General features: G+C 42.8%; 1 protein-coding gene across 2 annotated transcripts in view; it reads right to left on the bottom strand.

The window, feature by feature from the left end:
- rnf220a (ring finger protein 220a) overlaps positions 1–19,422 on the bottom strand; it is a 191,416-nt gene extending 171,994 nt beyond the window's left edge. Inside the window, exons 1-3 of one of the 2 annotated variants that reach the window (XM_028020617.1) lie at positions 18,874–19,422; positions 5,185–5,272; positions 1,868–2,931 (exon numbers count right to left, since the gene is read on the bottom strand). In XM_028020617.1, the coding sequence (XP_027876418.1) occupies positions 1,868–2,522 (655 nt within the window). In that variant the 5' untranslated portion in view covers positions 2,523–2,931; positions 5,185–5,272; positions 18,874–19,422. The remainder of the gene's footprint in view (positions 1–1,867; positions 2,932–5,184; positions 5,273–18,873) is intronic. The other variant, XM_028020618.1, reaches the window with a different exon arrangement.
- Positions 19,423–21,565: the final 2,143 nt, after the last annotated feature.

The following is a 21,565-nucleotide window of genomic DNA, read 5'->3' as shown; positions in this document are numbered from 1 at the left end:
TGCCAGCTAGCTATGTGAGTGTGTAAGGGTGTGCATGCAGGCGTGTGTGTGCGTGTGTGGGCGTGTGTGTGTGAAACAGCAAAAGCATTACCCTCATGGGAATGTCCCAAAGAGTTGTTTGTTCGTTACGGCTCCTCTGGATAGCCAAGCTCAGTGAAGGAGAACCCATAACGCTGTGCTGTAAGCAGCTCCTCCACACCCTGAAATGTCTTTAAAGCCTACGGCTGAGGTGGAAGCTGCTTTTGCTAACTGTTAACCTGGCTAGGTACAGATTCGAAAAATATCTAAAGACATTCCACTTGACTTGACTCTGTCCCTGGTGCTTGATCTTGTCTCTTTAAATCACACCCATGTACGTAATCTTTAGCCACCCTCCCACCGCCGCCAGCCGCTGAGTCTCGTTTTCTTTCATTTCCCGCCTCAACTTTTCTTCCTTCATTCCTCTTTCTCACCCTCACCCGTCTCTCCTGCGATGGTCTTTTTCTTTTTTTTAATCGGATCAGTCTCAGGTCGTCGTCTGTGTCTCTCATCTGTTCCATCATGGACAAATCACCCACTCACAAATCCAAAGACGTGAGAGAGAGAGAGAGAGAGTGAGAAGATGGAAGATTGATGTATTGATAAGAAAACAGGCGGAAAGTCTGTTACAGCTTTTAATCTGGAATGTAGAAAAATACGGACCGCCCTAATTAGACGGTGCGAGCCCGGATCTCCGTCTGCACATCTCCCAATTTGCCACCAGGATCCGACGCAGCTTGTTGACATGTGTAGGAGATGTCGCCGGTCATGCTAAAAAGCTGTTTGTGTCTCTGCTAGAGTGTTTGTGTGTTTGTGCTTGGAGCTTTGACAACCCCGCGGCCACACACGCCCACACACACACGCAGCCTGCCAAGTGTAAGGGTGTGTGGGTAAATCTTTTGGCAATGTGGCTGCCAGTGCAAAGCGATGATGAATGCTGATGGCAAAGAGCACGGCCAGTCTCTGAACCCGTCACACACACACACACACACACACAGATATGCGCACACACAGTGATCAGATTCCCAGTGCGTGAGGGCCAAATGGCATCGTTCCACTGGTAAATGCTAATGAGACCAGTGAAGCTTGTGGACTTGTGAAAGGATACCAAGAGCCAGGAGAGATGATGACAAGAGAACATAAATGGAATTGTTCATTGGTGTAAGACAACTCTGTGAGTTTCCTCACAAAATGTAGCAACTTTGTTTTTCTCTTTACATTGTTAAAGTTGTTCTTATGAGAAAGCAATGCAGTCTGTATTTATCTTAGGCTGACCAAATCTCTAAATCCGTCAAATGATTGAGGAAAATATCATTAGAAATATGACATATGAAATCCTTCAATTGTGTGATTGACAAAACTGGTAGAAAACACGACTCGATACACTGCTCCAAATTCCCCAAATCAAATTTTTTGTGAATAGACATAAACTATGCCGTTATCTGAAATTATGGTTGATAAATGAGATATTGAAACTAGGACCACATAAAGATGCCTACTGATGTGTAAATGTGGTTAAAGGGTGATTGGGGGATTGGTCAAATGGGCTAACCAAACCTGTCTTCCAAGGTTTTTCTGGAGGGACGTTTGGGTTGAAAAAGTGACATTTTCAATGCATTTTTAAGGCTAAACAAAGAAAATAAATAAACAGAGCTAAAGGACACACAATGATCAGATTCCCATAAATGACCATAAAACGATGTCCATGCATGTTGGGAGTTTGAAGGACAGCTGGTTTAAGAAGTGGTAATGCTAGCATTTACCAAAGAAAACCATTTTCTTTGTAAGCTATGCAGAAAGTGCAATCACACTCAATACAGGGTTATGGGAAACATAACTCAGTACTCACAGAGTTCAATGCGGTCCTCTGGGCTGGAGGAAGTCTCTCGGTCTGACAGGAGGCCGGACACGGCGAAGATCTTTTTCCCGCTGTCCTCAACTGCTTTCAAGGCGCTACTGGGCGAGCCTCCCTGAGGGATCTGGGTGCCGCCAAAGTCATACTCTTTCCCCTCGGCATCAGAGTAACGCAGGTGGGGTGAAGCTTCCGCATCCAGGCAGCCCTTGAGGCGCTTTGCCGGGGTGAACGCAGATTGATAACCGCCCGGTGCCCCATCCCGATCTTCTGGAGGCGAGGCAAAAGGCCTGAAGGCGCCCACACCGCTGTGGTTCAGCATGCTGATGGGCGAGCAGTCCAGGTTGGGCGGGGCGAACTGATGATGAAGGTGGAGGAGGGACGGAGGAAAGTCCCTGTTGGGAAATCCTGGAGGGACCGCGCCTTGACGGTGATACATTGACGCAAAGGTGTACGAACCATTGTTGAATGGCAAATGGACATCCTTTTCGACAGAGACCGGGACGCCAAAGGGGCGAGGCTGCTGGCACGGAATCGAAGCATCACGGGAAGCTTCAGCAGTAGAGGCCAACACCATGAGGGCTGGAGAAGCAAGAGGGTTTGGCAGATAGGAGGAGCTCTCCATCTTGAAGGCTGCCCGGTGGAGGTCCATGTCTGGGCGGTTGAAGGACGTTGTAAGGATTTTAGGAGGAGGAGGAAAAGATTCCTCCTTAGGGAAGCTAAAGACAATACTCAGTAGCCCTTGCAATGAGTCTGATAGGAATCAGGAGACTAGGATGTTGACTGAAATGATTTCGTCTTTGGAGAAAGTCTCTCAAGAAACTCAAATCATCTACTGTTTCAGCAACCAAATTCACAAGGGGATGATTTGGCTCAGATCATTCAGGTAAATGCCACTGCCACTGGACCAGTCAGTTTTGGAGGTTGTCTTCCAGAGCAACAGCAGGTAAAATCTTCCCTCACTTGCAGATGCTGGATGTGATGTTGAAGTCAAATGGTCCAAAAAGGGAGGATATCTGTGGATTGTCAAAGCTGGTTCCTCATCTTCTGGCAGTCAGCATCTGAGAAGATTAAGAAAAACACAATTTGGTCAAATTAGAAAGAAATCAAAATGCTTTTGCACCTTCACAAGTTTAGACGCAAAAAATGGGTACCCAACTACCTAAAGTCCTTTGCTTTTCGATATGTATTCCAAATAACAAGAACCCAGACACACTCTTGTCCTAATGCTATTCCTCAAAGAGGCATTAAGCATTTTCAGCAGACAGACTGATGTCTGTAAGCAGAGAAAATAAAAGGACCACCCGGGGATAAAAAAAAAAAGTGTCCTCAAGTTGACACCGTTGATCCGATTGCACAAATCCTTCCTTTTTGAAAAAGATGGCGTACAAACATTTCAAAACCCCACTTTCACTTTCTTCTTTTACAAAAAAAACTTTTCCAAACCCTTCTCACATCACCTCTCTCTCTACGTTTTTTTTCTCCACATCTCATCTCTTTCAAGTCGTTTTCATCTTGTCCTCACAGCCCTCCTTATCCGACCGTCTCCTCTTCCTCTTCATTTTCCTTCCATTCTCATCACCTCTTCTCATCTTTCCACCACTATCTATTCTCCCTCATTCCTCGATGTCAGATCTTGGGTTTAAGCAGCTTATACCAACCATCTCCCAGGATGTTATTGGACCAGAACCACTTGTCTTAAGATAAGGGGACACACACACACACACACACACATCTGATAAGAGCCTGTGTGACTCAATGTTCAGCTCAACAGCTGACTCAGTGGGGCGAACGTAGCCCCTCACTCTTGTGGGCTGTGTCGTCCTATCTCTCCATCTAACCACTATTAATTCCCCCAATTTTTGCTATCTGTGCCCCCTTTCTTTTTGCATCTTTCCTGTCAATCTCTTCTCCTCTCATCCCTACATCTGTCCCTGATGTCTCCACCTCAGCCTCGTCTTTCTCCCCCGGGTGACTCAGATGGGCGATATCATATCGGCCTCTCCATCTGCCGTCCACCAGTCAGAGGAAATCTGACTGAGTGAATAAATTAGCCGTACTTGACCTCACGACCCCCCCTAACCCTCCCGCCTAAAGCATCCGAAGCAAGAGACCAGAATTTTCTCTCCCGGGGATTAGATTGTCGGAGGGTACGGTCGGTTGGAGGAACGCAGAGAGGAAGCCGATGAAATGCAAAATAGCATCTTAGAGATGTTTATCTTCATAGGGCAATTTAAAGGTGACTGACTCGTTAAAAGTCCAATATGTTACATTTAAAATGGGTAAAGATATCTCTGTCATACATGTGTGAGGAGATACTTTTTTTTTTTTGCGTAAAATGCAGGTGATTTTCTTAAGTCTGCTTAAATGACAGGTCACAAATGTATTAGTTAAACTGTTACAAGCAATGCCTAAAATAGATTTTATTACAAAGGTCAAAAATAAAAAAAATAACTTTTTTTTAAAGTCAGATTTGTTGCACAAAACAATGTGAACCTGCTGTCAGCATGTTGCATCATCTGTGAATCAAGTAAGTCATTATTACTATTATTATTATTATTATTATTATTATTATGAGCCCCTAACATGGAGATCATTTACTTAAGCTTGACAACTTGTAGACTCAATATTTGAGACTCTTATTTTGACGTAAAACAGGAAGCCATTCTTCAGCCGCCTTGTTGTGTTGATTGAACAAACTAAAAGGAACTTTTAGTTTTGTGCATTGATGCATCTTGGATACATTACGGCTAAGAAAGAATTTACTACTGAACTTCAGCAATGCAGTCTTTTTTTTAAAGCATCAAAGGTTCTGATTAGAACAAGTTTAAGTTTAGCAGTGGAAGAAAGAAGTATATCCGAAGTATAAAAGGAAGAAGTAGTTATTGAGTTGTTGCCAGGTCGATGTGACAGCGTTAGCAATTCAAGCCACTTGCCTGGCATCATTGCAGTTATATTTAAGAAAAATAAACAGTGAAAGTAATAGGCGAGACAAAAACAGTACATCAACAATGTGAGGATATTCCTGACCAATGGCAGCTAAAAGACTAAATCTGCTTCATAGCTTCTATTCAACAAAATGCCACATTTCACAGTTTATTATTGAGTGTACAATACGTTGGCTGATTTCTATTTTACAATTTCAATGCTATTTTGGCTTCATGGCCACCTAGAAGTAGAAAAATATATCAACAAGTCGAACTGGAGAAGACAGAGTCTTCGTTTTCATCAAATTTAATCTTTGTCTCATGTCATAGATGTAGCTGTCATAACCCTGGTAATGTATGCTTGTCTAAACACACAGCAAACTTTACCTCACACAGCATCGAGTGGTGCAGTGAGCTGCTCTGGTTGAGCTTCAAAGCTTCGCCGACTACCATCCAACATCAAAGGAAGAACTCCCTGGGAAATGAAAGAAGAAGAAGAAACGTCTTTTATAGCTATCAGCTGTCCAAAACAGTCAATTTTCAAATCAATTTTCAAATCTGATCTGGGACTTGGCATTCTCCTGTACCTCCCACACAAATACACACACCCACACGGAAAACAATGCTGCAGCAGAGAAGGGAGGGGGGGGCTGGGGTCGTGGTGGGAATCCGTGCTCCGGGGAAGAGAGGAGGAGATGGTGAGATGTTTTACATTACCACAAGTGTACAGTGGACGCGTGTGGAGTGAGAACAGCTTACGATAACACACCTCTGGTCTGGAACGATGCCACGGAGTCACATTACACATCTCTCATCCTAATTCACCAGCAACATCAATGCACTTGTTATTTTCCTCTCTGTTGTTGGTCACGCCGAAAGTAGCACCTTGCAACTTTAATCCTAGTAAAATTTCTTTCTTTGAACCACTCTTCTGTTACTTTCCTGTCCAGTTTATTTGCTCTCTTTTACCGTTTCTCAACTGGCTCTTCGCTCTGTTCCCTCCGCGTGTCGGTACATGCGTTCCCTTGAACAACCTTTAGAAAAGGAGGCTATCTGAGGTGTTAATATACATGGGGGGGCAACACGCTGATGAGCACAGAGATATTCCAATTTTATCATCATTACCCCCAACAAGCCAAGGGGTTGGCGATTCAAGGGGCCACTAAGTGAAGGAGCCAATCCAATAAGAGGAGAACAGATGTTTCCTCACAGGCCGCAACGCGCAAGGAGAGAAAGGGGAGGTGGAATCTAACTAAAGGATGGGAGAGGGGAGAAGACGGAGACAAAGTGAGGAAACAAGAGAAGTATAAAAGATGGAGTTAAAGGCAGTCTCGTGATGTTTTTTGGGTTTTCCCACCAATCAATGTACAGTGACAATAAAAACACAGACAGGGAAAGAGAAATGGTTTTCCACATCAGGATTTCAGGATGTCCAGAGTGTTTTAGAAAGTGCAAATGAAGATACAAGTGTAAAGTCTGCTTTGTTTATATTTGTGCTGATGACACAAAGAACTAAGTACCGAGGTAACCAGCTGGCGTTTGCAAACACACTTGGGCGACTTTCAGTGGATTCTCAGCATGCAAATAAAAACAAGTTGATTGACAAACTCAAAGGAAGCGCCATCAACTGCAAATTCATGGAATCTTTTTTTTTTAGTTTGTTTGATTTGTAGGGTAGACTTTATCTTGATTAGACAATAATTAAAAACTCTACAATTTAGCCCAGTGTATTTTAAGCCTGGTGGGCCACCAGGCGTGGTCTGTGCCCCCACCAGGCTAAGCATTGCTTATTTATTTAAGTCTTTCTAAAATGTTAGCATTTTTTAAAAGACTTTATAGTCAGTGTTCAGGTGTTAATCTTCAAATATTTCAACAACACACAATTATCAAGTGATATTTTCAAATTTCCTGTCAACTTTAAACATTTTGTAGCTCAAAAAACACGACAAGCTGTTGGATGAATGACTGCCCTAGCGCCCAACCGCCGGGCTTGACAAGTTTTCTGAGGGAAACCTTGATGACATATTGCTCTACAATGCATTGTTACCGTAACAGATTGCATAGAAAAGTCATGAGTCAGAAATGTATCTTTAAGGCAATAAAGTGGAGGAAACAGTAATGTGATCAGAGCTGTGTAATCAGAGCTAAAGGCTCCAAATATTGTCTCTATGATCCAAAACGGCTGCCCTGTGTCTTGGTGGTATACTAACCATGACCCCGACCCAACCTTACATCTAACCCCCAAAACAGCACTTCTTCTGATGAGCCCCATGCGTTGGGACCTATAAGAAGCAGAGGTTTCTCACAATGTAGCATTTTTTGGTAAAATGGGAGTTATAATGTGAGAAATGTTAAAACACACATACGGGACATATTACACGGATTAATTTGGCCATGTATACCCTAAAACTTTTAAACTATAACAACGTTGATTATTATTTTCCTATCAGTAGAGTAGGTGTCAAACATTCCCTTATGTGTAATTTAAAGTGCAATCGGCCACACATGTAATATCTCCCTAATAGAAGTGTCAAACAGATGTTAATGGAGAGTGATGCGTGTTTCCTTCCCCCCCCCAACCTTATTTCCAGGACAACAATCATAATTCCAGGCGACGTACACCTATGCATATCATCAATATACAAGTGCAATTACTTACCATGCAAACACGCCGAGCGTCGGCCGGATGCCACTTACAATCCCATTTACCACCGCGCGAGACCGCCCACGCATTGTGTGACACCGGGCCGCGCGCGTTTCGTAATAGGAAATGTCACGAGGGAACATTTACCACGGTGTCATTATTTGATTACAGTGTGCAGGAATGATACAGTTGTCAGAGCGATATTAAACACAGAGAAGCAAGAGAGAGGGGCTTTTTCACGTCAAATTTGCACTTTAAGTGACAACGTGGCGCAAGTCCGACGAAATTGCAGTGTCAAAAACAATGTGCTTTAGCGTCGACGCCGGGGGGAGAGCTTCGGCCTTCAAATACGAGTTACCGGAAGGACGAGGGTAGCATGAAAAAAATGTGGGTTTTTTTGCTGTTTTGTTTTTTAAATCATAGAATGTTATTTGATTGTAAGACAAAACAGGTGTGAAATTTAAAGGGCACTGAGGTTTCCGCACTTCAAGGCAAACAGAATAAAATGTACTTTCATTCATCTCTCAGATAATGCAACACTCTTCCTTTTCATCAAACTCTTCTGAGTGTAGATAAAAATATCCTTTCTGTCGACTGTTGTCAAAGTAGCTTTCTTTTCTTTTTCTTTTTTTCTTTTCTCTTAGCAACACTGCTTTGAGTGTCTACTCTAACTGATGCATTTTATGGCAACACCAAGACGAAACATGTCATGTCAAGTTTTCCAGAGTGTCTGCTGAGTTTCGGAGAGGAACGAGGAGAGAGCATCCAATTTTTTTTGCCATAAAAACGTCTTGTCAGCTTTGACTGCTGCGTGTGTGTGTGTGGGAAAGTAAAGCAGCCGAAGAGCTGAGGGTTTTTCTTTTCTTTTCATGGAGATGGAGAGAAAAGCAGGCAGTCTTAAAAATAAATAAAAAAATACGTGGGCCGACCTAAATGTGAGTGTGAGTTAAGAGTGTTCACGATTCCAGCTCTCCTGGTATATTTAGAAAATGTTGACAAGCGTGAAAGTGCCACTCTTGCATTTTATTACAAGACGGGCCAAGCTATGTCAGTCCTCTTAACTACCTGGTGAAGACACAAACACCCACAAACAAACAAACAAACAAAAAAAAAAAGAAATATGAGAGTTTTAGAGCTAAAAACATTGTCACAAAGATCAGGCCTCAAATGTAGAAATCATAAAAACAGAAGCAACCAACACCAACTGCTCTTAATACGAAGCAAACTAAAGTAATTGTGCTCCTTGCTGGTTTGTCTTTAAGCCCGACCAAAATTTGTGGCTTATTTTTTAAAAGTAAACTCCTTTTCAACGTCAACGGTAAGCTGAGCGAGGCAATTGTTCGATACAGGAAGGCGATTTCAAAACGAGCTCAAGTCTATCACTCTATCTGCGTGAATGATTAGCGGGAAGTGGAAACATTTTAGAGCCCTTGGCGGTCTTCAAAGGACTGGAAGTCTCGGCAAATTTACCTCAACATGAGATAAAGAAACTGCAAAGAAAGAAACCAAGCTACATCGAGACTCTACAGGCCTCTAAAGTTTGCCCGTTGAAACATAAGGTTCATGACAGCACATTTTACAAAAAAGACCAAGCAAAGGAAAAGTGTCCTCTCTATATAAAGAATAGAATATGGGTGAAGTTGTATGGATGGACCCCACAGCTACTGGAACAACGTTGCTTGGACAGGATGAGACCAAAGCAGAGAAAGATGGCAATTAAGCACAACATAAAGTTTGCTAAGGTGTTTGTGAGGATTTGGTCTGGTTTTGAAGACATACCATGTTAGCACCTTGTAGCTATTAAGAATGCAGCCGTCTCTCTCTGCAGCGCCATACAAAAGGACCAAACCTGAGCTTCACTCACTGAACAGCAGAAGAGCTGGCAAACTGAAGCAACTTGAGAAAGAAAATTGGTCAAATTTCCTGCACACAGATGCGAAAAGTTGATAAAATCACCAAGGAGCCCGTTCTGCTAAAGTTGGTTTGATGAGAATAGAATCCTGGTGTTTACTTCCTTTAAAGATTTTTTTATGAATAGCGTTTTGATTTCCGCTAGATTTTTGCTCTGTAAACGATAATCTGTAGACCAGGACTGAAAACACGCTTTCATACCCGAAAGACAAAGACGCCACTCCTATTTAAAACCCCTGAAAGATTCAAAACGTTTTGCCGTCATGACGCAAGCACAAGCAAGGGGATGGTCAAAGTAAACTGCCTGCGTGTTTTTGTGTCTGGGGCCTTTATTTTTTGTTTTTCTCCTTTTTTTTTTTTTTTTTTTTTTTAGCAAAATAGAAACGTCCTGACCTGCAGACAGGTCCGTTCTGTATTCCAGACGGTCTGCGATGTTTGTGCCTGTGCGAGAGAGAGAGAGAGAGAGAGAGAGAGAGAGAGAGCGTGTGTGTTTGCTGATGTCCGAAGCAACAGTCGATACTATTGAAATCTACTCATTCATGTCTGGCCATGAGGCGAAGCTCAAATGTCCTTGTGAATAAGAATCACAGCCATTTGTCTCTCCGCTCTCTTCCTTTTCCTTTCGCATGTCCTTGTCTTAACTTTCAGCTATTAGAAGGAAGAGAAAAAAAAACCCCACAATATCGTCTCGGAATGCCTTTCAAATATCTAATCTCGCGTTTCCTTTCTCTGCGTTTTCTCCCCTCTCGTCCCTCTCCGATATGAAATCCGTAAGCGTGTTAGTCGTCGACAGCTGCTGCGCCACAACAACCGAGACAAATATCGCCGGAAGATTTGATAAGAGGCAAACAAACACAACACAGCGAGGCGGACGATGACGCTCGGGGAATATTCTGGAGCAAAAAAATAAAAAAATAAAAATCAATAATGATCGGATAAGCTTGGATTCAGTTCACTGGAACACGTTTGGTGGGGATGTTTTATTTAAGCAGGCCGCCTTTTTTTTTTTTATTGATGGATTTTATCGAATGCTTCCGCAAAGAACAAAAAAAAAAAAAAAAAGGATTCACTGCTTAAGTTTTGCTTTGACTTCAGAGACAAAGTCGAGGCCAGCAGAGGAGAAATCGCTTTGAGAAAAAAAAACACAAAACAAAACCGACGTGTGATGGGGATTTTTGCACTTTATTTATTTATTTATTTATTTTTAGTAGGACTAGGAAGGCTCGCTTGAGCGGGGCCAGCTAATTCCTGGTTCCAGACAGGGCTTAGCTGTTCCATTGCTCATAAATGCCTACCTTCAAAGTGTATTTCTGGCCCACTGGTAAACCAGATCTATTCCTTTTGTTATGCTTTCAGTTGGCTCCCAGGCACCGATATTAAGTAGCTTTTTTTTCCCTTTTTCTTTTTTATTTGTCTCCTGTGAAGTGCAACATTTGAGCTGACCTGAAGTTAAACAGGGCCCAAGGCAGATTAAGACTCGGGGCCCCATTTCCAGTTAGCTCGTTATCCACCACTAAGCAGGAGGTGTGTGAGACGACACATGGCGCTGGTTTCATCAGAACAAGACAATACTTTGGTAATGTTTTGGGAAAACTCTGGATTTTTTAAAAAAGTGTTGTTTTTTTTAAATCTGTTGGTAAATTTCCAAAAACTTACACAGTGTGATCAGTGCCAGGGTCCAGGGTTCACCTATCTATTATTATTGTTATCGACTAATTCTATGGTGGGTTTGATACCAAAACATAAATACATATACAGAATATTTTTGTATCCGGATCCCTCGTTATGTCTCGGCATGGAATGGGACGAGGCGCGCTCCCGCCACTAATGAGTTTGTTGCATGGTCTGTGTCATTTCAGCCATTAACATTTTCGACTTTTCCATTTGCGACACACACGCCTTACCCTGAGCTCTCACGAGCTCCCCGTCCCACTCACCCCAGACCAGCAGGGGGCCCCCTAGGCAACTGGATGTACCGCTTATCCTTTGGCCCGGCTCTCTGCAGCACGTTCCAGCTTATGTGTTTAGCATGCTACGTAGAGAATTGCAGACTTTCTCAATCTTCATGGAACATGGGCAGGTTTGTAGAATTCTAACCCCATCTAAAATCTACTTTAAATCGATTTATATTGCCTCATACATACCAGTAGGTAAAGATTTGGCTGACAGGGATACCGAGATTTTGATCTTCTTTGTCAGAGTGTGACGGGGGGTGTGTGTGTGTGTGTGTGTGTGTGTGTGTGTGTGTGTGGTAGCATCTGCCCTTGCATGAGTCTTTATTACTGTGCTGGGTTGTACAACAGCAGTCTCTAATCTAGCCGGCTGGCAGGCAGGCGGCAGGCCGGCCAGTCATTACAGCAAGCTGCATGCAAGTTAATTAGATGAAGTTTAACAAGAAAAAACTGCTGCCAAGTTAAAAAAACAAAAAAAAAACTGTTTTCACTCACTGATTTCTGCTGTGGTAATCCTCTCTTGTATAGTTTATGACGGCGATTTAAAACAGAGGAAAACTTATTGTGCTTTTTGGTGTGGGTGTCCCGTCCTGGCAGGAAAGGCAGCAGTGGGTCTGGCTTGCCATTCAATGTTGGTGGCCTTCAGAGATGGCCCAACAACAACATCTGTAGAAGCCGTTTTGAAAATCAGAAAGCGATTACCAGGACATGAAGGTGGAAATAAAAGCGAAACAAAGGGATGATATCGATCAAAGGACTTGGATGCCGACTTGGAATTTTTTTGGGGGGCCCGATTTTGCGAGGGTGTATTGTGAACGTCAGCCGGAGTGCGCACGGACAGGCAGACGTGCGACGGGATGTGTTCCTGCAGGTACGCGTGTCCATTTACACGCTGATCAGCCTGCCCCACTCCCCTCACCCCACACACACCCACACTCCCCTTCCATATCAGCCTCGCTTCCTGCCCGCATGACTTACAGGCCGCACAGAGAACGATTATAACCAGGCAGATAGCGCCTGTGTGCAATCGATGAGAGCAAATGCACCAACAGTGTCTTCTGGGGAGGTGTGTAGAAGGGTGGGTGGGTGCGTGGGTTGGTGATGGGGAGTGGGGGGAGCACATATTAGCTTATTTTCCAAGCAGGGAGCTTGTGATCCGGTCAAGCAATGCAGCTGACAAATGGGGGAAGAAACCTGAGAGAGACGTTATGCGAGGAAGGAGGGGCCGGTTTGGGCCCTGGAAGGATGGTGAGAGGCACCGGAGACGGAGACACGGAGCAATATAGGGAATAGAAAGTATCTGACATCCGACACAACTCCCCCCATTAGGCTAATTCTTTGACTTTCTCTTGTTGCCAATAGCGTCTCCAAGTGATATTTCCCTCTGTAACGGCATTACGAGAGGGCTGCCTTCTCCAATGCAATCAAACCATTAAGCACAGCACAGCATCCTCCTCTATGGAGTGATTTCCTTCCAATAGAAAACGACTGGATGGGAGCTACTCCACTTTCCTGTCATCAATAACAGAAATAAGTGTGTCTGTATGCATATTTGCAGGGGGAGAGGGAGAAAACTCGGCTCTACAGAAGGGAATTTTGTCGGATGATGCCATTAGCAATGGAGACAGATGTATTTTTTCGAAGATATGGCAAGGAAATGACGTTGGGACTGATTTATGAAGGCTCCAGAGGGGAATGAAGGGGCAAAAACAAGGTATAAGTGACAGATATTAAACAGCGGCACGCCTTGGGGGACACAAACAAATCGGCAAATAGCAACCAAAAAAAAAACAACAACAGAAAGACGCTGCGAATCTTTGAACAGGTAATCAGGAGATGGAAGCCGGTATTTGGTGGTACGTCACAGCCAGATCTCAGCAGTGGCTTAATGGGGTGATAATCAATGGGCCCCAAACATTCATGACTGGATGTTTTCCAAGCATAATTTCTGTGGGGCTTGATTTCTGTTGGATTGTCATGAATGACAAAAAAGTAAAACTATTCGATGAGGACCATGTCAGTGATGTCGGATGTCATGGCAACAAGCTTTAAGTCCTTCCCTTTGGTTTTTGGTGATTCACCGTAAGCACACCAGTGAATCCCAAGTTTGGGGTATTTAGAAAAAAGCAAATGTAAAGATTCTTTCGAAAAAAAAAACAAGTCTACTTTGACGTGGGAAAGGATAAATATAGTTCAAATTGATTCGTGCCTAATTACGAACGGTTTCTAATTTGCACGAGTGCAAGAAAGTCGTGTTGATAAGGCACCAAAAGTGGCTCCAGCCCCGCAGGCCCACATCCTCCCAAATCTGGCTCTCGGTTGAACACAAACGCAACGACAGAATTTCAGGATTTTCACATAGGCATGTCGCTGAGGCAAAACTTGACATTCAGGTCAAACCCCTGCTCAGAGTTTTCTGAAGAGCGTTTTAAGTTCTCAAATTCAGCAAGCCGGAGCCTTTAATGTCCATCACTATGTCATTCAGGCATGATTTTTAAAAGCGAGGCCGGTCAAGATTTCAAAACATAAAAAAAAAACTAACAACTGATTCAAGTTTGTTTTTTTCCTCCTCCTCTCCAACATGCTTGCATTAATAGAAAAAGAAATCTGCATATAGAAACGATCAGTCAATTTAAAAGGGGTGGCCTTTGCACCACCTTCCCTTCCACCCCGTGATCATGTCCACCCCCAGTGGTCGCCCTGTTGCCAAATGCTAAACTGAAATTAATAAACACCATTATCCGTGTAAGACTTTCGGCCTGAGGAGGCAGTGGGGTTGGGTGGCCAGTAAATTAAAGAGATGGCCAATCCCCAGCCTCCCTCAGAGGCGCCACGGTCTGCAGCAGCAGAAATACGAATCTCACTTAGTCACACCGGAACAAAATTCTATCTGAAAAAATAAATAAATAAAAAGCTGAGGCATAATAATGTCAATGAAAAAATGTCACATCCAAGCTTTCCAAAAATAAAAGTTCAAACATGGAACATTAGACGGATCCATTAAAAAAAACAAGTTCTTACAACACAATCTGAGCAGCGGACAGGCTGCAATTTTCAATGCCTCAATAATAATAATAATAATAATAATAATAACAATAAAGGAATCACGCCTTTCTTGTATTTGATAAGACCGACAGCGCTACAGTGATTTTGCCTCGGGCCGCGCATCTAATCATGATCATTATGGCGTTAACGAGATAACAATGATGGCAAAGTTTTTGGAGATGCAAAACGCGTCCGGCGCACTTTTCTTCTTCTTCTCTTTTTTTCTCCTCTTCTTCCCCCCCCCCCCTTTCCTCTCTGCTGGTGTCAAAACACGTGTTATTTACCGGCGACGCGTTCGTTTCAATTACCGCACCGCGTGCCGAACAAGGGCTCTTATTAGCACAACAAAATAACGCAAAAGTGAAGGGGGAGGGAGGGGAGGACGGTGTGTGGTCTCGAGAAGCAGAGAAGGAGTCGGTTGTGCTTTTAATGAAGAATTAGGATTTAGTACATATTGATAGGACTTAATAGACTGAAGGGGGTCGTCAAAGCAGTCGCGACTGAGCGGCTCGTGGGTAATTTACTATCAGTGTCATCTTATGGGACATAGAAGGGGGGGGGGGGGGGGGGATTAATCCGTGCGTCATGACGCATTAATATTTCCACATAAAAGATCAAAAAACACACTTTGTGCATGAGCTAGTTGTTATTATTTGATGAATCCCTAGGAGGTTTTGCGGCTTTTAAACACCGCCACTGGCATCGGGTTAGAAAACGAACTCGTCATTAAAAAAAATCCACAAAAAAATCATTATTAATTATAAACTGGAGAAATAAACAGAGGCGGTTCAGGTGTGGCACTGAGATCATTTCAAACAAACTCGCGTGTCCGGATTTTTTTTTTTTTTTTTTTTTTTTGTTCCTCACTGCGGTGGATGTTGCCGTGGAAGTGAAAGCCAACTTATTCACCTGGCAATTAGAGGCGCGGAGAGAGAGATTAGTTTTTGTTTCTTTTGTTTTTTTTCTTGGCACCCAAATTTAAAGAAGCTTCCCCTCCTTGGCGCACGTCGATCCTGCGACAGAGCGGCGTGAAATGGACATTCATTTTAGTTCGCTCGTCGCGGCGGCGAAGAGGGAGAGAGCGGGCTGAGGAGAGGAGATCAATGGGGAGCAATAACAGCTGACTGCGGGGTGAGAGCGGGGGAGGGAGAGGCTGCTGCTGCTGCTGCTGCTGCTGGAGGAGCAAAACGCTGACAGATAAATCCTCTTCTGCTCTACTTTTCCTCGAACATCGACACTTTCGTGCCTCTCTCTCTCTGTTTTTTTCTTTCCTCGCGCTTATAGATTATACTTTTGGGACGAGAAAGATGGTAAAAAAAAAAAAAAAAAACAAGTTCAGGCCTAAAAAAAAAAAAAAGAAAGAAGAATCTTTAAATTAAAAGCGACACACGAGCACCGGATTTTAAAAGCACACGTTAAGTTCTGTCGCAATAAAAAATAAATAAATAAATAAATAAATAGTAACATTAAAAGACTAAATAGTATCTTTTTTTTTTTTTATTTTAAATCTAACAACTGGCTAAGGTTCTAAGTAATAACGCCGAAAGTTGCAAAATACGATCGGATGTATTGATTTAATTAGAAACGAGGTGGGAAACATTGCGTCTTCAAAACAGTTCCACTCACGCAATAAATAAGCGAGCTGCGACCTGAAATAATAATAATAATAATAATAATAATAATAATAATAATAATAATAACACTTTTTAAAAGATAAGAAAAAAAAACTGCGTTTAAGTAAGTAACCACAACTTTGAAATATTAATCCAGGCCTAATTAAAAAATGGCATTTAATTTAAACCTTCCGTAAAATAATGAGCAGAAGAGAGCATCTAAAATAAGAGTCCTTCAATATTTTATTATTATTATTATTTATTTTTTTATGATTGTTATTATTATTAGACAAGACTTTAATGTTGAAAAAAACCTTAATGAATTGACAGAAAATAACTGTTTACCAACCTAAACGATCAATAAATAATATATATACAATATATAATATATATGTCTACATAATTTAGGCTTTTAAAAAATCTTTATTAAAAAAAAAGATTTTTTCTTTTTTTAATATAAATTTGTTTCATAGAAACAATATGTAGGTCCGTGTTTCAAGAGCGGAAAACACGACTCGCAGCTGTTTCGTGAATTTATTTCTTGCAATATATTCTTATTAATATCGACTAATTAGAACATAACTCCAGATTGAGTGAATGACTGTCAGGCGTGTCACTCTGTTATAACTCATGATTTATCGGCACGGCGGTAACTGCTTCCTGCGACACCGTCTCGTTTTGCACTTTAAAGACAATTAATCTAATATGTTCAGCAGGTAAATTGCAAAAAAAAAAAAAAAAAAAAAAAAAAAAAAAAAAGACGCTTTTGCTGGTCGTTTAAAGCTAGAGCTGATTGATCTGATCGATAAAAAAAAAATCAATCAGAACGAGTTCGTTGTGGAGGAATGTGGTTAGAGCTCCGGACCCGGACCCGGAACGGAGTCTCCGAGTTCCTGTTTTTGGAGGAGCCGTAACTCAATCATCGGTGACCCGCCCCGGGCGCACCTTTGCTCTCCGTGAAGTGCCTGTAGTTTTTTTTTGTTTTTTTTCCTTTTTCGTCTTACGCGCAGTTTATTGTTGGCACCAACTCGGGAAAATTGGTGCTAATAACTCCGCCGTACTTTCCGCGCGGCCTTCTAATTGTATCATTATTCTCTCCTCTTCCGAGCGCCGCGCGGCACGTCGCTGCTGATTGAAAGGGGGGCGCGTGCGCGTCCCCCTTGTAACTTGTTGGCTTCCGTTCTGCCAACAAGTTACACAAAAATGACAAATGAATAAATAAATAAATGAATGAATAAATAAATGAATAAATAAATCTCGCGGTCCGGAACAAAATCATCTGGGGAAAACGGCAGGGAAAAGTTGGTACGATTTCATCTCGGATCTAAAATGTCACGAGAAGCGTTTTAAAACAAAACAAAAACAAAAAAAAAGTTCACTCAAACTCCGTTTACTTCACTTTTATTTTTCAGACTCTTCGTCGTTCCTCTAAAATTACCGATAAACACAACCCTATTAAATTCTCCCATATTTTCCTTAATAGATACCTCAGACTCAAATGATGGGCGACACCGAGTCAGCAGCAGCTCTCAGTCCGTATTCGGGCTCTCTCTGCCCGAATGAAGCTGGAGGAATCCCGCCTTAGGGGTCTTCCAGAGGCTGCATTGGTCTCGGCTTATTTAGGAGAGGGTGGGGGGGCCGATGATGTAAATTATATTCTCTCCCCCCGTTAACAGGTGTTTCCCAACTGCTTTTTTTTTTTTTTTTACGCCCCCCCCCCCCCCCTCCTCCTCTATTCCCCCTTTGCATGTGTGTGTATGTTTGGGTGCGTGCACGCGCCCACGTGCACGCGCATCCTCAATGCAAGCCGTCTGTTTCTCTCCCCGAGACATTAACTTTAACAAGGTTTTCCACAAAAAAAATGACCCATTTGCGAGGTAAAATGCACGTATCTGCCCCCAATTTGTGCTAAAAAATCTCACATCCCGCCAATCCCCGTCGCTCTCATTGCTTTGTTTTCTTAAAATAGTTTTTAGTTATACGAAAAAGTAGGATTTGAATGAAAAACAAAACAAAAAGAAAGAACAGTTTTCAAGTGGGACTGAAACGCAAATCCTGTGATATAGAGCAGCAAGTTAAACGTCGGCTTACTTTATGCAACGCATCAAAATGTACCTCATTATGGTCTTTATTCAACCGCAGCTATAACTTGGTTAGTATATGGCTATTAACCCCACATGCGCTCCATATTATGACCTCTTTTAATACCCTAACGTAAACGTAACTGGAACATTCTGTTGGTTGTATGTTTAAAAAAGAAAAGACAAGAAAAGAAGGATAAAGAGAGAGCTGCTGGGTTCGTGTTCTTGATCTCCAACTAAACATAGCTGGGAGCAGCAGGCCGGCGGGTGCTGATAAAAACTCCAGGACAAAGTTTCTTTTTTTATTATTATTCTGGTTCCATCAGTGCGAAAAGATCGGGAACATTGTCGGAAGCCGAATCCTCGCCTACAAATCTGCGTTCAGTACTCATTAAAAAAAAAAAAAAAAAGAAAGTTGAGAAAAGCATCAACTGCGTTCTGTGGAGAGAGCTAATGCGCTTTAGTGACAGCAACGTGTGCGTAACGGCATCGACGCACGCACCGCAACAAATCAAGATGCCACTTTTCTCGTCTACGGGAACCCCGCGGCGCACGCTGAACGCACGCGCCTGCACGCGCACGCAAATGAAGACGGTTATAAACAGATTTTAAACGCACGCGCGTAAAGTGTCCAAAACCCGTGCCGTGATTCTTTTTTTTTTTAAAATAATTTTTCTTTTTTCTTTTGCGCAACAGTCGCGGAGAAAGTTCGAAACGCTTCCAAGGAAATCAGAGAGACGCGGCGAGCGCGACGGAAAGGAAAGGAGTGAAAGCGGAACGCGTTCTGCGCTTCAAAACCAAACAACAAACAACAGACAGGAGTTACTCACCTCTCCGTGGCGAGAATCCGCTTCTACTGAAGACGGCTGCTTGGTTTCCGGCGTTTTCTTCTTTCGTTTTTTTTCTTTCTTTTATTATCCTCTAAACAAACCGAAAACTTTTCTGCGGAGTTGGGAGTATCATCGGCGCGGCACCGGCCCTTTCTGGACGAATACGCAGCCGCAACCGAGAGATAACGTGGAGGCGAGTTGTTTTTTTTTTTTTTTTGTTGGAGAGGTGGGGTGGAGGGGAAAGAGCCAGAAAAAAGAAAAAAAAAGAAAAAGAAAAAATAAGTACTTAACACCTCCTCTTGTTTGTTAGTTTGCCACAGCGCAACCGGAGAGCAGGACGAGGGAGAGTAAGGGACTTGGAGAGAGAGAGAGGCTGACTTTCCACCACAGACACGCTGCAAAGTGGGCATCAATGGCACGATCGCGCACAGAGAGGGACGACCAGTGAGGAACGGAGCGGCGGAGCCGGCGAGAGAGAGCGCTGGATCGCAGAAACGGTGGCAGGCAGTGGTGTGAGGGGAGGGTGGCGGTGCTGCTGCTGCTGCGGAGGAGGAGGAGGAAGAGTGGGGAGGAGGGGAGTCACAGTGCTCAACAGCGACGTGTGTAAGGCTGGAGCTGAGCAGAGAGCGTGGGGGTGGATGAGGAGGGACGTTGGGTGGGGGTGGGGGGGAGGGTGACCGGGGTCCAGGGCGCACCGAGGTGCAGTGCTGCCGCGCAGCGCTCGGGTTGCTCAGTGCCGTACGGAGGCACAGAGCAGGAAAACCTCACAAAACAAAACATTCTTCTTTTTTTTTTTTTTTAAATCTAACAATCACCCGATTCTTTTTGTTTTTTCTCCTCGTCTCAACTGTTCTCCATAATGCAGACAAACCAGCGGCCTAAACCGAGCAAGAGCAAACTTTACGGATTAAAGCACATATGTTTAATAGATTAAACATGAGAATACATTTTGAATCAAATAATAATAAAAACATTTTGTGGACTGGGTTGTCCCGCCCCCCCCCCCCCCCCCGCTTCTTTGCTGTCTGGCGTTTCGTTCCCCTGGGTGATTTCCACTGCGCTTTGTGCGCAAAGTGAATGAATTATCCCCCCTTCCCACAACCTCCTCTCTCTTTCTCTTCCCTCCATCCCAGCCCCCCACCCCCCGTTTTTCTCTTTCACTCGCTAGAGAGAGACGGCTATTTGCCATAAAGCCAATGAAGTCCAGCTCTTAACAAAAAGAAGTGGACTAACAGACACTCTTAGAAAGTGGGTACTAGAGAGACTGAAGTTAGTGAGACAGAGGGAGAGAGTTCACTAAAGCCGGGCTGGGTGGCTGAGGGATGCGAGACTCACGGTGATAAAACACACTTGTCAGAATGTGTAGTTTCGTATTATGTCCAGATACTCAAATTCTAATTCTCCGTTTGCACATTGGATGCAACAATAAAGAAGTTTAGATGCATTATAAAAATAATAATTTGTAAAAAAAAAAAAAAAAAAAAAAAAAGTCAAAATGAGGCTTTAACCAAGTTGTTTCATAATAATAATAAAAATAAAAGTAAATAATAATAATCCAATACCTAATTTGTCTTTCCTGATTTGTTGTTTCTCCCTTTATGGGAGTTAAATTAGAAGTACATCTCCCGGTTACCAGCTTCCTAAATCAAACCATGTTGACCAATGATCTGAATACTAATAAAGAAGAACGTGTGCAGGGTTTAAAAGTTTATCTCACTTGAGAGAGAGAGAGAGAAAAAATGCTTTTAAATGATCTGCTAAGGAAAACGCGAGTCTTAAACGACAGCAGCTCTCCTGTCCCCTCTCTGCTGCGTCCCCCTGCTGGCCACATGTGGAAGTGAATGTGTATCCACCTTGATCCTGGAGCTTCTCCTCCTCTCTGAACTGCTGAGTGTAATGGCCTTCGACTGCATAAATGAAGACTGTGTTCCAGAACTCCAATGCCTTTTGCGCGCAAAATCAATATTTAAAGGGATTCTTTAGGATTTTTTATTTTTTTAAAAATGTAATGCCTTTTTAAAAGGTGAGAAGCAGGTAAGATTCTGTCTACAGCGTATAATGCATCTGGCATCTTAATTTTATATCGATCCAGACAAGTTTGGCCTTCAGTGGGAAAACAAAACAGCCAGTATAAAAGGCCCCAAAACCAAAAGTGGACTAATGAGTAACATCATCAGCAGACGAATGTACAGGGCCAGAACGGCTTCCAACAACGATGTAGGGAGAGAATCTAATCTCGACAGTGAGAACGATTTCTTAACGTCCAACATGGGTCGAATTGCTGCAAACTTGGCCCAAAAGTGGACACTTTTGTCTGCAATTTTAGACAATAAAAACAAGGAGTATATGAGCTAATTTCAAAGTCAATGACGAGCTTAACCTTTCTACACTGCTAGTTCACAACCCAAATGTTAAACATTCAAAGGTGTGTTATTTCCACCAGTGCGGTACGGATATGTAGATGCATTGTCACATTTACAACTATCCATTTAAGCTTTGAACGCAAGTATTTTTCTTCACATTGATATCACTGTATAGTAATACCACAACTTAAAAAAAAAGAAAAGAAATGAATTTGCTTTGGAGCCGACTTTTAGCTTCAGTTTGAAGTTTCCTGTCATTTCCTGTGCAACTTTATTGCACCTCTTGCAACCAACTGGCAACCACACTGCCTTATGGCCAAGAGTCCTAT

The sequence above is a fragment of the Xiphophorus couchianus genome, chromosome 6 (assembly GCF_001444195.1).
Source record: "Xiphophorus couchianus chromosome 6, X_couchianus-1.0, whole genome shotgun sequence".
In the NCBI taxonomy this organism is placed as follows: Eukaryota; Metazoa; Chordata; class Actinopteri; order Cyprinodontiformes; family Poeciliidae; genus Xiphophorus; species Xiphophorus couchianus.
Note: the sequence above shows the minus strand (reverse complement) of the source record. Positions and strands in the feature narration are given on the sequence as shown.